This window comes from Bacillus rossius (genome assembly GCF_032445375.1).
Source record: "Bacillus rossius redtenbacheri isolate Brsri chromosome 4 unlocalized genomic scaffold, Brsri_v3 Brsri_v3_scf4_2, whole genome shotgun sequence".
NCBI lineage: Eukaryota > Metazoa > Arthropoda > Insecta > Phasmatodea > Bacillidae > Bacillus > Bacillus rossius.
Window position 1 is genome coordinate 7062646 of NW_026962011.1, and position 14435 is coordinate 7077080.

General features: G+C 34.7%; 1 protein-coding gene and 1 long non-coding RNA gene across 3 annotated transcripts in view; one reads left to right on the plus strand and one right to left on the minus strand.

The window, feature by feature from the left end:
* The window catches only part of LOC134541921 (synaptic vesicle glycoprotein 2B-like), a 39675-nt gene extending 39513 nt beyond the window's left edge, over positions 1-162 (minus strand). For both annotated transcript variants that reach the window (XM_063385666.1, XM_063385667.1), the window contains exon 1: positions 59-162. In XM_063385666.1, coding sequence (XP_063241736.1) covers positions 59-119 — 61 coding nt within the window. In that variant the 5' untranslated portion in view covers positions 120-162. The remainder of the gene's footprint in view (positions 1-58) is intronic.
* A 7419-nt stretch (positions 163-7581) lies between these two features.
* LOC134542031 (uncharacterized) lies at positions 7582-10742 on the plus strand. Its single transcript, XR_010076724.1, has 2 exons — positions 7582-7917; positions 9827-10742. It is a non-coding gene; the product is annotated as an uncharacterized LOC134542031 (long non-coding RNA).
* The last annotated feature ends 3693 nt before the right edge of the window (positions 10743-14435 follow it).

A 14435-nucleotide genomic window follows, 5' to 3' on the forward strand; every position in this document is an offset into this window, starting at 1 on the left:
ACAGTCTGGCAATCACATGGCATAAGTGTGTTTCCACTTAGTCGGTACACAAGCTTGCCTCGTTTGGTCTCTTCCTCGTCCTCTGTGTCGCTGTGATGCACGTGGTAGTGTGCCTCCATGGTGCACTTGCAGTGTTCTGGCGGAACGTTCTTTTGTTCACTTTAGTCTTCAGGGGCATATCCCAGCCTTGAGCTTTACACCTTCACTTGCATGATTTACGAGGTCCGTGTTTGAACAGCGCCTAAATTACAATGGCACAGCTTTAACTAAGAGAGCAGGCAACGTTTATTTGAAGTGGGGTACCTGGCTCTTGAACGTTTTTCTTCGCAAGAACAGTTAGTTGGTGGGCTATTAAGCTCGCTCACGAAACTACTTTGTAAGTAGCTGCGAACGAAGATGTTTCCGTCACAAGTTAATCACTCATTACATGACAAGTGACAGTAACAATAAAATTCGTGAGCATTGTTGCCGCAGCATGTAATCAATCGCTGAAAGCTTTTAATTTATTATACTTTCGTCATCGTGTTTTTGATGATACGCAATAAATATTACAGTTAGTTCACACGAAAAAAAAATAGCAGTTAATGGTAGCACCTCCAGAGAATCACAATAATTTTCAATAGTGATCTTGGGTCTCAGTCGGTTATTGGCGGATACTTTCGTATAGGTATAGTGATCGCTAGCGCGTCGCGTGCATGCGTTAAGGGCCGTGGGTTCGATTCATTAGCTCTGAGTCGGTGGCCTAGTGGTTCGGAGACCACTATACTTTCAGAGGTGCCGTTCTGTAATCCTTTGCGCATAACCGTGCGACGTTAAATCCTGTATAATCAAAGTGGTTGCCTCCTTGAGGGCTGGTTTTTTTTTTCGAGCCGTCCAGAATCGAGGCAAGAAGTAGCAGTGGAGTTAACCAAGAAGTGTGATTTAAATTGTGATGCAAATACGTTTTTAATGTGAAACATCTTCAATCTCAGTAGAAGGCATTTTTTAGGTGTAATTTCTCGAATGGAACGTAAGTGGCATGAAACGGAAATGTGTAAATAAAGTGTTGCCATCTGTACTGCATGCGCGGACGAAATATCACAAAGACTGAGGGAAACTTTATGGTAAGTATGAACTGTTTAGTGAATATGAACAAAATGGACAGTATTTTAGTAAAATTCCTTGCGAAAATCAGGTCCAAAGCCGGGGTTTACTATTTGTTCAAGTCTTTTTCGCTTTTATCGGATCACTTTTTTAATTTTACAGTTTAACCTTTCGCTCTGCAAATCTAATGATTCAAAAGTAGTCGTATCTGCTCCGGCAACGCATTCTAGCTGTTAGTGAGAAACTACGTGTGGTTCGCTTCCACAAATGTAGATGAACACACAATTTGCATATAGTTATCGTGCTCGGAATTATTTTAAAGAATTTCGTGTCCAAGTCTATGAGAACACATGAATCAGCTCTTTAGCGGAGTTAGATGTTAAAGATCACTAACGAGTAGTAAAAGACCCGCTCACTTTTTTTGGTTAATATTTTTAACATACCCTTACTAAACATACGCAATCTGTTTATGAAAGGTGTGCGATAATGCTATACATTTAATAGACACGTAAAGAAAATATTTGCAGTACTACAGCATTCATATTTACTGACAACCTTTATTAACATCAAAATACATTTAATATAATTTTTTAAAATCTAAAGGCATATAAAGCAAATATTTAACGGGAACACTTGGTTTAGAAACAAAGACCTAAGCTTATAATTTCGTGTTGGTGTGCTCGAAGTTTATAAAAGTATCATCTATGCCAAAGCGAAGATGCCGTCTAAGAGGATTGAAAATGTTGCATCGTGCATGAATGACGAGAATGTAAAAAATACAACAGAATCTGAATGACTTGATATAATTCGATGGGATTTGTTTTATCGGCTAGAAATTTACATTATGGATACCTAAGTGTGCACAAATATTCAGTACAGTGTATAGTTAAAAAATTACAACCGTTTTTAATAAAGTAAGTGCTTGAAACCAAAAAAATTAACAAATATATAAAAATTTATGGGCTGTTAATTTATTCAAATAAATTCGGAACAACCTATATAATAAAAAATCTTAGATAGAAATATACTCCAAAAATTTTATTTTACTACTGTATAATATAATTTTTTAATAAGTTAAAATTAGCTAAGAAATTTTAATATCTTTTCGTTCTAATATTTGGTTATTATAGAGGTTTTTCTTAAGTGATTTTAATTACTTTTCAGCAAAAATGTTTTCTTATTTCCGAAAATAAAATCTTCAGCTATATTTTCTAAATCAATAACTATTGTCTCAAGGGCCAGCAACAACATTTTATCACCACAGAAGAGGTTTTTCCTGAGATCTGAGGGTCAGTTATTCGTTCGTTATACGAGCTACAGAGATCACCCAATAAAATTTGTCAACCGAAATGAAGAAGTGTGTTTGGGAGAGAGAGAAAAATAGAGAGGGTGAAGAAGAGAATGAAAGAGAAAGAGCATTGAGGTCGGAGGAAAAAGCAGATGTGACAGAAAAAGAAGAGGGAGCCATTCATTCTGACGAATCTAATCATTCCTGCAGAGGCTACAAACACATTTACGCTGCTTTTATGTCCATGTTGTAAATATAGGGACTGAAAACAAATTAAGTAGAGATTTTATTTCTTTGATGTTTCTACCAGCTTTCGCCCTGGGACTCATCAACCGAGCCGTGAATCGGAAGGGGCACTAACGCTCTTAACTTTTCATAGGCCATACGCAACAACCCACTCCCAAGTTCGGAACAACATCCAGCGGCAGTTTTTACTGTTCAAGTCGTGTCATCAAAGGTAGAAGTATCCCGATCCGAAGTTTACGTGAATGACGTGTCGTAAGCTAGCAACCCCTAACCCCAGAGACGGAATGTATGTTTTAGAATACAACCTTTGAAAAAATAAACGTGCAGTGGACGTAGATTGGTCATCGGTCAGAAGGCCAGCGAGTTTCTCACGCTCTCTTATTTAAATAATATTACCATTACTACAATGAACTGGACGGTTGATACCTGAAATTTTCATTGACCGTGACTTTTTACTTTGTTCTTCATATTCCGAAAATGTAAAAAAAAATTGCAATTCACATTTAACCCGAAAAAATCCATAACTCTCCACAATAACGATTTTTTTTTTCGCTTCTTGTAAACTGTTATTTTTATTATGATCACCGTCTTAAAACAAATTGTTAACAATCATTATACTGTAAAAAGGATCCTACAATATAAAAAAAATTAAATAATTTTCATTATTTGTACCATTATGTATATGGAGTACAATTAAAGTAAAATTAGTTAATGCAATTATTAATATAAAATTATAAATTATCTTCGTGAAAAATTCTTATTTTCGTATCTAATGGCTACCATTTCACACACATAAATAGTAGGTATATGTTGGCTGGCCCGAGCCTTGGAGTAAGACCGTGGAGGCTGACACACTGTCCGCCGTCTTGGATTGTGACGTCACGGTGGCCATTTTTGCTTTAAATACCTCAAAAATCCTCAAAAAGACTCAAAAATCCTATAAATTTCCATATTTCGAGGGAAAATTTCCGTTTTAAGGGAAAATTTCCCATTTTCCCCTCAAAAATTCAAAAAATTCGGATTTCGGATTGCCTAAAAAACCCTTTGCCTTTGAAAGAACACAAATTCCCCATAGCGGCTTAAATTACCGTCGCGTCGTCTAGCCGCCCTAAGCCGAAGAGGTCATGTCTTAAATTTTTGTCAAAAAAATTCCAAAAAAATTGCTTACTTCAAATGTTTAGGTACATAATCCATCCCAGTCATCGGTTCGAATCCCGGCGAGAGTAAACATGTATTATATATAAAAAAATAATTACAATTTAAATAAAATTTTAATAAGAAATTGCATAGTCTTACCCGCCATTTTGGATTCTAGAAACTTTGCGCTTTTCGCTATGCCCAACATCTTGGAAATCCGTAATTTTTATGCTAAAAAATAAAAAAAACTCATTAAATTCATTAAAAAAATTAATTAATAAAATTTTGATAAAAATTCCCACCATCTTGAATTAAGATGTCACAATTGCACTTTTGGTACGATCGCCATCTTGGGTTCTACAAACGTTGCACTTTTCGTCGCACCCGCTATCTTGGATGTGTATGACGTCATCGTTGCACTTTTCGTTAAGGCCGCCATCTTGGAGTCTATTAACGTTGCAATTTTCGTTACGGCCACCATCTTGAAAATTCGCAATTATTATTAGATATTAATTGGAAAATTTTTAAAATTAATAAAAAATTCATTTGATTAAGTTTTAATAAAAATCATTGCACCTCGGTTCGATTCCGGCGAGGGCGATCGATTAAAAATGACGATTGATCCTTCCTCCACACAAGCCACTGGCAGACTGACCTCCAGCCACTATTGCCAACGCAGATATTATGTCAGTCAGTGTGACGTCATGACAGCCATCTTGTTTTCACCTGCTGGAGACCGCCATCTTGGATCCGACATAATTCTTTCGTTTACTAGAGTGCGCTACTGACATATTATTTTAAATCTTGACCACTAGAGTGCAGAAATAATTTATGACTGTGGCGTCCACCATCTTTTCATTTGGGTGCCATTTTGAAATTCTCTAATTATTAAGCTAGAAATTCTGGAAAAATTCCAAAAAATTATTAAAAATTAACTTGTTAAAATAATGATTTATTCGATTGATTTCTTACCCTAAGTTTGATCCTAGCTTGATGCAATAAAAGAAAATTTAATTAAAGTTACCGAAAAATACCAGGTTCGAGAAAAAACAGCAAAATTACAAATAAACCATTTATTACAGAAGTTCTAAAAGTACAAAAAAACAAACAAAACAAACAAAGTACTAACGTTTCTCGATGTCTACAGTCTTCTTAGACGAAACGAGTCCTTTTCATGCCTTGACATGTGTTTTCAGCGCATTTCCACATTTAAGTAGAATAACCAGCTACGTCTAGTCGGTAACCATGCACGTCAGTCGGTTGGTCAGACACACACGATCAGTCGGTTGGAAAGTCTATCACGTCCAGTTGGTGGCAAGGTACGCCGAGTCGGTGGCCAGACACGTCATTTCAGTAGTCAGGAACGCATGTCCGGTAGGTGTGTAGTCACGTCAACCTGGTTGTCTAGGAACGTCAGATTGGTTGGTCAGACACGCACGTCCATTCGGTTGGTTAGGCTGACGCCTCAAGTCGGTGGCAATTTAAGCCCAGTCGGTGGCTAGGCACGTCTATTCAGTGGCCATGCACACACGCCCAGTCTAACACGTCAAGTTGATGGCACAAGAATATTTAATTATAACATTGAGGCCGGGTTTATAACCTAAGCAAGAACGCAAGAACGCAAGATGCAAACTGTTCAGCAACCACATTTTAGAGTACCGGTTTATAAACTACGCATGGCGCAATAACAAATCGCAGGTCCAGCTTTCTTGCGTTTTGTCAATGCGTTTTCAACGGCCATATTTGAAGAAATTGGTCCGAAAACCTTTAGAGATGCAGATGTTTTTTTGTATAGAAGGCTTTTTTTATCATACACATGATATTTACACTTGTTAAACATTTATACAATGAAAGAAAACAACGCTTTTAAATCAAGATATTTGAAATGTGTTTGGTTTTCATGATAAATATGAATTATAAAAAAATCCCAGGGTAGAAATTTTTTCTATTGTTTTACAACTTTAAGTTATAGGGTTGGTGACGCCTTGCGTATTGCGTGCTTTATAATCGACCGTTACTTTCTTGCGTTGGTTGCCTGTTTCGCTGTTGCGTCGTTGCTTTACTTGCGTTGTTTACAAACCCAGGATAAATCTACATTAAAAAAAATAATGGATGGGTGTGTTAATATTCAGCACAAAAGGAATCTGTCGCGACTGATAACACGAAAGACTTCAAGTTGGCACTAACGCACTGACGTCAACTGACGCGCCGCGCACTGGTGCAAGCAAGACGTCAATCCACAAGGACAGGACGGACTTTCTGTTTTTTACCCAGTCATGTACTTGAAGATAAGAGAAAGAGGATAACATGGGACCTTGGAAAGCAAAACCCAATTGTTTTTATGAAGCGCCAACTCGATGGCGCAATGTGGATAAGATGTTGCAATGCAGGGAATTTATCGCATTACGTCAAACTATTAAACAATTTTTTTTTTAGCCGTAGATGAATTTATTTTCTTGTAGCAACTTCTTGAAATTAGGACAGATAAATCGATTCGTTCGGTGAGTTCCACAACATGAGTCGCGATGTGTGACAAGCGCCGGCGACGAAATGTCTCATCGCATGAGGACAGGCATTAGAGTTATGTAACGGATATAGTCATACCATGCTGCCATCTGTATTTGAGACAAACGTACGACACCTTGCGACTGTAAAAACTAAAATAAGTTTCTTTTAAGAATTTTAAAATGAAAATGAATCGTTCGTCCCGTATTTATTCCATTAATCAAGAACGGAAGTTTTCGACATAAAAAGCAAAAATTTCAGGAGCTGTCGAAACAAAACGACGAGTAGCCATGATGGTGACAACGATTAGTTGGCATTTGTGACCTCAGGTGACGCCGCGGTGCCCTGCGACTATCACGGCGGGGTGGTTCTGCAGTATGTCTGCAGTGAGGAGGTGAAGGACAACACAACACCGGGTTGTGGACTGACCCTCTGTCCCTCCCGCCAGAAGCCCTGCCACTGAGCTGACAGGTCGGACCGAGTGACCATGAATCACGTGTCCTCTAGAGTAGTGGGAATGCGAGGTTATTGAGGTGAATGTATATATACATATAAATATTATATGTAATCTTCATTATACAATATAATTGCGCTAATCACTAACTCACTGACTGACTCTGTAACGCTGTACGTGCGTGTGTTGGTGTGTGTGCGAGAGAGAGAGGTACTAAACCGAAAGGCACTAGATCGAAAGACACTAAACCGAAATGCACTAGATTGAAAGTTACTAAACCGAAAGGCATTGGACCGAAAGTCATTTTTCCGAAATTTCAGTCAAATTACTGTTAGTCTAGTGCCTGTTACCAGTTTCTACTCTGTTATTTCTTCTAGATCAATTGTTTAAATGTTAGATCTTTACGTATCTCATTTTTGAGATACATGCATTGTGCACTCCAAGAAAAGCGGTGGTAAGAATCTTCAGGGAAAAAAACCGCAGCGGAAGCAACTCATAGTGTGACACCATCCCTACGGAAAAGGTAACGATCAGGAAGAGAGTGAAGTAACCTAATTGCTATCTGACACCATGTTTTATCCACTTGCACTTCTCTGGCTACACGGGGCAGTTGAGCGTAGCGAGGCCTTGTGGCTGCGGATACGTCAATTATTGCCAATTACACTCATTATAATTCGAAGACTCTTCAACACTACAAGAAACTGAATTTTCAGGTTTATAAAAAAAATTATAACATAAAACTTGCACATAATCTGTATAGTTTTGCTTGACTTGCTTTAACACTAAGGCCCCTCGTATTTTAGCTATCAAGTTACTTGCCGAAAACACAGATGGCAGCAGCGCTGCCTGCAGTACAATTAGTGAATTAATGTAGAACTAAGGTTAATTCTACTACAGGTTAGGAAGAAAACGGGTTTTCTTATGGGCGAGTTTGGCACAGGGAAAAATTCTGCCGCTAGGTGCGCTGGCGTAGCGAAAGGGTAACACTTTACACACTGCCATTGAGGGTGAACGTGAGAAAACCGCATTGAAGTAAAATAAAATAGTCGGTATGGTATTTAGTTATGTGCTTTTTGTTTGCAAGAATTATATTGAACAAGTCTTCCGTTAAGAACGTGTAAATTTCACAACTTTGTGCCTTTTGGGCACGTAAATAAAAGCTATACTGCGTTTATGTTTCGCCGCGAGCAATCTGCATATGAAGGTAAGCAAATATTTGAGGTAAGTTATGTCTGGATGAAAAAAGATGTGCTTGTTTGTTTTTATCGGTTTGATATCACAGTAACTATACTATTTAGTTTGTGAATGTTGTTGATTCTCGGATTAATGGAAATTAGGCGAATAATAACTAAAGTGAAGTTGAGGTCATGACCTCACTTTACCTTACTTCACTTTACCTGCAGGTAAGCTTTGTACTTCAATTACAGATTTACTTGTTAATATAGCAAGCATAACATAAACAACCTTTCGCTTGGTTATTATTCGACTGATTTCTCGGGATATGCGACAGTCTTTCCAAGCTTAACGTAAATTTTATTCATGCCACTAATACAATTTACATACCATATTCCATTATCAGTTACAGCAAGTCCGAATTTAAAATTTACGGACACAAAACATTGGTGATTTACTAAGATATTTAAGAGAAAAATAATTGTTTTTTCAACTTTTCATCGCTTCACTGTGAAATTTGGTTTTCAAAACTATGAGTGTAGTGAGCTTGTATGGTGCACCCATCTACTTGCAGCATTTGTGCTTGTTTAGTAATTTGAAATAGGGATAAAATGTGGTAGGTAAATGGTTGTTCCTTTTGTGCTTAATCTTCAAGCACTATGTGAAGCAAAAATTAAATAATTAGATCAATGCCATTGGATGTGTAGTTTAAAGGGGCGGTTCTTAACTAAACGATTTTACTATTTTTTTTTGTAGTTAGCCTAACTCAACTGACTATTTTAATATCTCAATCGTTGTAATGTAACTAACCTAACCAACTGTCCACACCCACTATTTAAGTATTTTAAACGCAGCTTACTAAATATAACCTAACCAACCATTTTCACAGTATCAAAATTCTTGACATATTTTTTAAAAATTATGTTATTGTAGTATACTGTTTTAACATGTAGAAACGTTAGGTTAGCTACATTAAAATTACTGTGAAATGGAGTGAATGATTGGTTAGGTTAGTTTTATGTGTATGTTGCAGAACTATTAGTTATTAAAATGGAAACGGGACAAACAAAATAATTCAAATTTTCAACCACATGGTTGCCTTCATAAGAGTGGAGAATACACCATGTAGATATGTGTAAAGGTTTTAAGTTGGATTTTTTATATTTAATTTACTTATTTATTATGCTGTAAGTGATGGCCTCAATTTAATTATTTGTTTATTAAATTGAAATCTCATTGCAAAGTACCACACTTAATTAAAACATATATTCTATATCCATGTAATATGTTTTAAAATTGTGAACTTTTATAATGAAGTACCAAAGCTGTATTTTTTATGTTTCAATGGAATTTCACTGAAGTCAAAACATATGTTTTAGAGAAGTAATATAAGCAATTGTAACTATCACGTTTTAAAATTACTAGCTGATTGTTTTTAAATATATCAAATTGTGCTGGAAAAATCAGTGAAATAATATGTGTATTTGTATTACTAAGCCTGCACTAGAATTAATTTGTCCCTTGGCATGTAGTGTCTCTTGCTCCTGCCCTCTCTGTCGTCGCCAGGTGCTCAGAGGCAGGGAATGCTACAATTGATATGTCCATAAATTTGTCCCTATTTTTCATTTTCAACACTGATTACTTTCCTGCATTTCATAACATTTTTTTCTGAGGTCTCAAATATAGTTATTTTAAATTTTATAAGGCAAAAAAATTAAATTCCAATTGCAATATTGAACTTTTCCTATAGACATCACATAAGGATTAGTTAATTAGCTATTATTTGCTTTAAAAAATCAGCAATGAATGTTTTTTTTTAAATAATACATACCTCCAATATGTTTTGGTTGACCTTTGATGTGAGAAGGTAACGAAAGCCAATAGAATTAAGTGTATGTGACAACTCAATGATTGATGTTATCATTACTCTTATTCCACAGGCTGTTGATGGTGAAAGAAACAATTCTGGCTGATATTTGGTGGATAATTCCCATGTGTCAATATACTCCAAGAAACCAAGAAATGTCTACATAAGAAATGATCATTAAGTATTTTTCATGTTCCAATACAGGAAAATCTTTATTGTTAAGTGCAGATTATGAATAGATGCAAATATTTCTTTTAATGTTAAATTATTACTGTATTGTTTTTATATCAGTTATTATAAAAATTAACTAAACAAATAATTCTGAGTAGCCTATTTGTTATGTACAGACATAATATTGAAATATTTCAAAATTTAGAGTTTTACCTTTTCATCATCTGATCCAACAGTCAGGCCTTTCCATGGTTTGTTGTTGTCTAGTATGGAATAAACTTGTGCAACTTTTTCTATGTAATTTACGGTGCCAGAAATATTTTCTATACCAGGCTTGTTACTGTAAAACTTCAAAGCTGCAGCTGTTTCCATTGTGAAAAGCTACAAGCATGAAAATTTCATTATAATTTTTACAGCAATAAGAAATTATTTTTTTTTAAGGTGAGTTTCATGTAAGTTTCTAACCAGTTTTAATCATGTAATTACCCTCAATGTATTGTGTTTGTGTGATAAGTAAATTAAATTATTAAGCTAGGTTGTTTGTATAAAAAAATGTTAAATATAAAACTATACTGGTGACATACAATTTATTAATTTTTTTAGTTCTTAAATATAATGTTTTCATCAGTGATTATTGGATTATTTCAGTTAATGCATATGCCCAATACAAATAACTTAATAATTTAACGTCTGGTGTAGCCTAGTAAGTTGAATTTTAATTTGTAGTAGTATCAAAATAATTAAGTAAAACTTTTGTTGTCTCCCCATGTTACAAATATAAATAATTAATGGTAAAAAATAAACTGTCTATAAAATTATTTTTGTGTACTTATTTAATAAAACAAGTATATATATTTAATTTACAAAATAATTTTTATGTGCTGTGTGCACAGGATGTGAATAAATTGGCAGAGTCCATATTTCCCATATCATTCCCAAAAATGCTCTTGGAAGCAAAAGAAAATTGTGTTCATAAATTCATTAGTGCCACTGGTAGTTATTCGGTAAAGAAAACAATGACAAGTACCATTATCGCTTAAATTTTGATGTGTGTAACTTTTATTATGAATAACTGCATTATGGAAATTACATAATTTGTACAGCAATTTGTAGTTACCTGCTACATGAGAGTAACACTTATTTTCTGGAAATTATTTGGCTGTACATGTTTATATGTTTAATTTGGGGCCATTCTTTGTAAACCATTGTGTGATAAAATAGGATTTTCTAAGCCCAGTGTAAATGAATTTTTCAGATTGAAATTAAAATTCCCTTAAAGCTTTACTTAACAGTGATTAAATTAACTCACATAGGTTTTGTTTTATTGAAAAGCAAATACTTTGAAAATTATTATTCCTATTGTAATACATTCAAAATATTTAAAAGAATTTCATCTGTAATGTGTTATATTTCATCTTTTTTTTTTTTTAATTTTTTTCTTCTGAATTGTGCTGGTGCCCAAGTTTTAATAAACATTGCAAATTATACTGCAATAAGGTAATTTTAAACAGACAATTATAGTCAAGTCTTTAAGTGAACATAGATTAACTGAATTTCATGTTACGATTCTCAATTCTATACCTTTAATAATAAAACTTAAATGTATTTCTTTCAATTTTATGTTTTACTTAAAAGATATGAAATAAAATATCATGTGATGCCTGCCCTGCAAATAGAGCACTTTTCTGCCATAATTGTTTTACAGCAGATCCAATGTTCCTGAAGAGCCAAAAAATTGCGGATAAAAAAAAAGGCAAGTTAATTTCCCCTGCCATGAAGAAAAAAAAATATTTTGTAGGACTTAATGCAAAAAAACTATCATAATGCACACACAAAATTCACAGCTATGCTATGCTGTAGAATAAAATCAAGTAATTATCTTACAAACCACTTTACTACTGTATGGTAAAAATTTTTCATTAAAAGTAAAAATGCCATCAGCAACTGTAAATTGTTTTAAGTGCGATTTTGGTTACTTTGAAATTTTAAATTTAAATGGTCGTAACTGCAGCAAGTATTGTATTTGATTCAAAAATGAACTTACACTCATCTCTAGTTTTCTTCTGTATGGCTTGCGCTGTGTCAAGTATGAAGGAAAGTTTGGATAAATAGTTGGCACTGCAGATTTTGTTAAAGTTACTTTACCTCTTGGTATCTTGATGGTTTCACCTTGAACTTCGTGAACATAATTTCTTAATATCATTTGTTCCTGAAATGTGTATACATAGTTGCTAATTACTTGACAGATTACCGCTGTAATAACAGCTGTGTTCAACATGTATGCCACATGCCACTTCATGTCCTGTAACAATTTGTGCTCTTTAAAAACTGTGCATAGTTGAATTTGAGCACATTATTGTTCGAGCTAAGTGGTTGTTAATGGATTTTCTCATTTTCAACCCAATCCACAATAATAAGCCCTCATTTGTTGTATTCAAATATAAGTATAAAAATAAAAATGTTGAGTAACATTACAGTCAACCCTAACAAGAATTAAATAGTTATCTCATTTTGTATTGTAAGTTTGGAACACTTAAATCACTTCATTCATTCACACACACACACATATGTTTTTTTTAAAATCAATTGTGCTTTTTGTTCATCAATATTTTTTGCATGAATTTATTTAAACCAATATAATATTTAAAATCAAAATGCAATTAAGGTAATAAAGGGATTTTGAATGAGCTTCAAATAGTCATTGACTTCAAATGAATTTAAATATTAAATAATGTACCTACAGCACGCATTGATATATTTTTCAGTTGGTTGGAGCGAACTCAGGGCAGTTGGAAAGTAAATTATTATCTTTATACACTTGTGGTTGGGCTTTCACCCGTTGGCAAGGAGCTCCCCTCTAGCTCTACCAATTTCTGAAGTCCGTCCCTCCTCTCCCATTCAGTACCCTTCCCTCAAGCCCATTCCACTCTCGCCCTGTCCTCACCAGAAACACCTGCTTTCCTGGTTCAGTTCGTCTCCACTCCCTCTGGATCTTGCACTGGTGATCCCTCCTCCCTCTGTACACCCCTCGGGACAGCCTATCTCCCGGATTTCCCCAGCCCCTCTACCCTTTATATAACCTAACTCGTTAAATATATTTTTCCTACTTTATATTAAACTGAGGATCTTGTGTACTAAGTCACGTGCGTTTAGATTTTCCTAGTTGTGAAAGGAAATTGTACAGGTCTATAAATATATCATCTTAGGACATCTGGCTTCCACAATGTGTTTTTTTATGTTCCTTAATGCACAGTGTGTGTTCTCTGTGTTGTGTCTACTGGAAGATTGAGCAACAATTTAGATTGAATTGTTATTAATGCCAACAAAGTTTCAAAGTGCTGTTAACTTTCTCTAGTAAGCGCAATTGCATTTAAATTTAAATTAACACACATGTAGTTCTGGTGAAAACTTTTTCAATTAGAATATTTTGATTTAATTGGTTATCTAAAAAAAATGTGTTAAATATAGTCAACAGATTGGAATCCTTGAGCAAAATGATAACCTGAATGAAAATTGCAACAAAAGAAATATTACTTAGTGGTAAGTAGTATTATGGCAAACTAAAAGGCTATTTGAAAAAATTACACTACTTAAATGATTTTCGATAAAATATAAATAATTTTATTTAAATTTTCCAAGAGCAAATTTTATATTTAAAGTACCTATTACAATTATCAACAGCCCAAAACGTACTGAAAATATGAATGCCAATTTTTTTTTTTTAAATTTTGGGGTTATTGGCATACATAAGATGTAACCTGAAGTTTTTTTTTAATTATACAGAAGCGAACACGAACCTTAACATAAACAAAAAGATCATAATGCATGTTGTAATACCATTTTTATATCTGGTTTGATACAAACGAACTCATCCTACTACAGAGCCTAACGTGACTATCAAGCTGGAAGTCGGGATGGAATTGGTTAGGATAAACAATTTATTTTCACGAACCTCGAAATTTATTTCACATACATTATCAGTTTTCCTCAAATCTCTATCACTCCTTGGGATCCTTCTGTTCCATAATTCTCTTTTTTTTTCGTCTGCAGGAGCCTTAAATACGTTAATGCTTGCGTCGTACTTTCTCTACTACATCCAGTTTTGCAACCGGGCACAAAACAACACTTAGGCATATTGAAAAACTAAATTAAAAACTACTTAAAGATGAAAGTTAAGCTATCCTAATTTTAAATTCAAAACGAACTGAGAAGTTTTACACATATTGTTATTTCACTTTGAAAAATGCAAACGGCCCATTTAAATGCATTGAAACAGATGAAAATGACCCCCTCATGGAACACTACTGCTACCTGGCGGAGAAACCAAATAGTGTGCCAAACTTATAACATTGATCTTCCCAACCTGTAGTAGAATTAACCTTAGTAGAACTAAAAGCAGACCGTGAAGTTTCACTTCTAACGTAACCATGAGTTGTGTTCTTACCTAAAAGCTGCTTGGACGTTGTTTCCGAGTTATCCATTGCCAAGCACGGGTACGCGGCTATCTAATT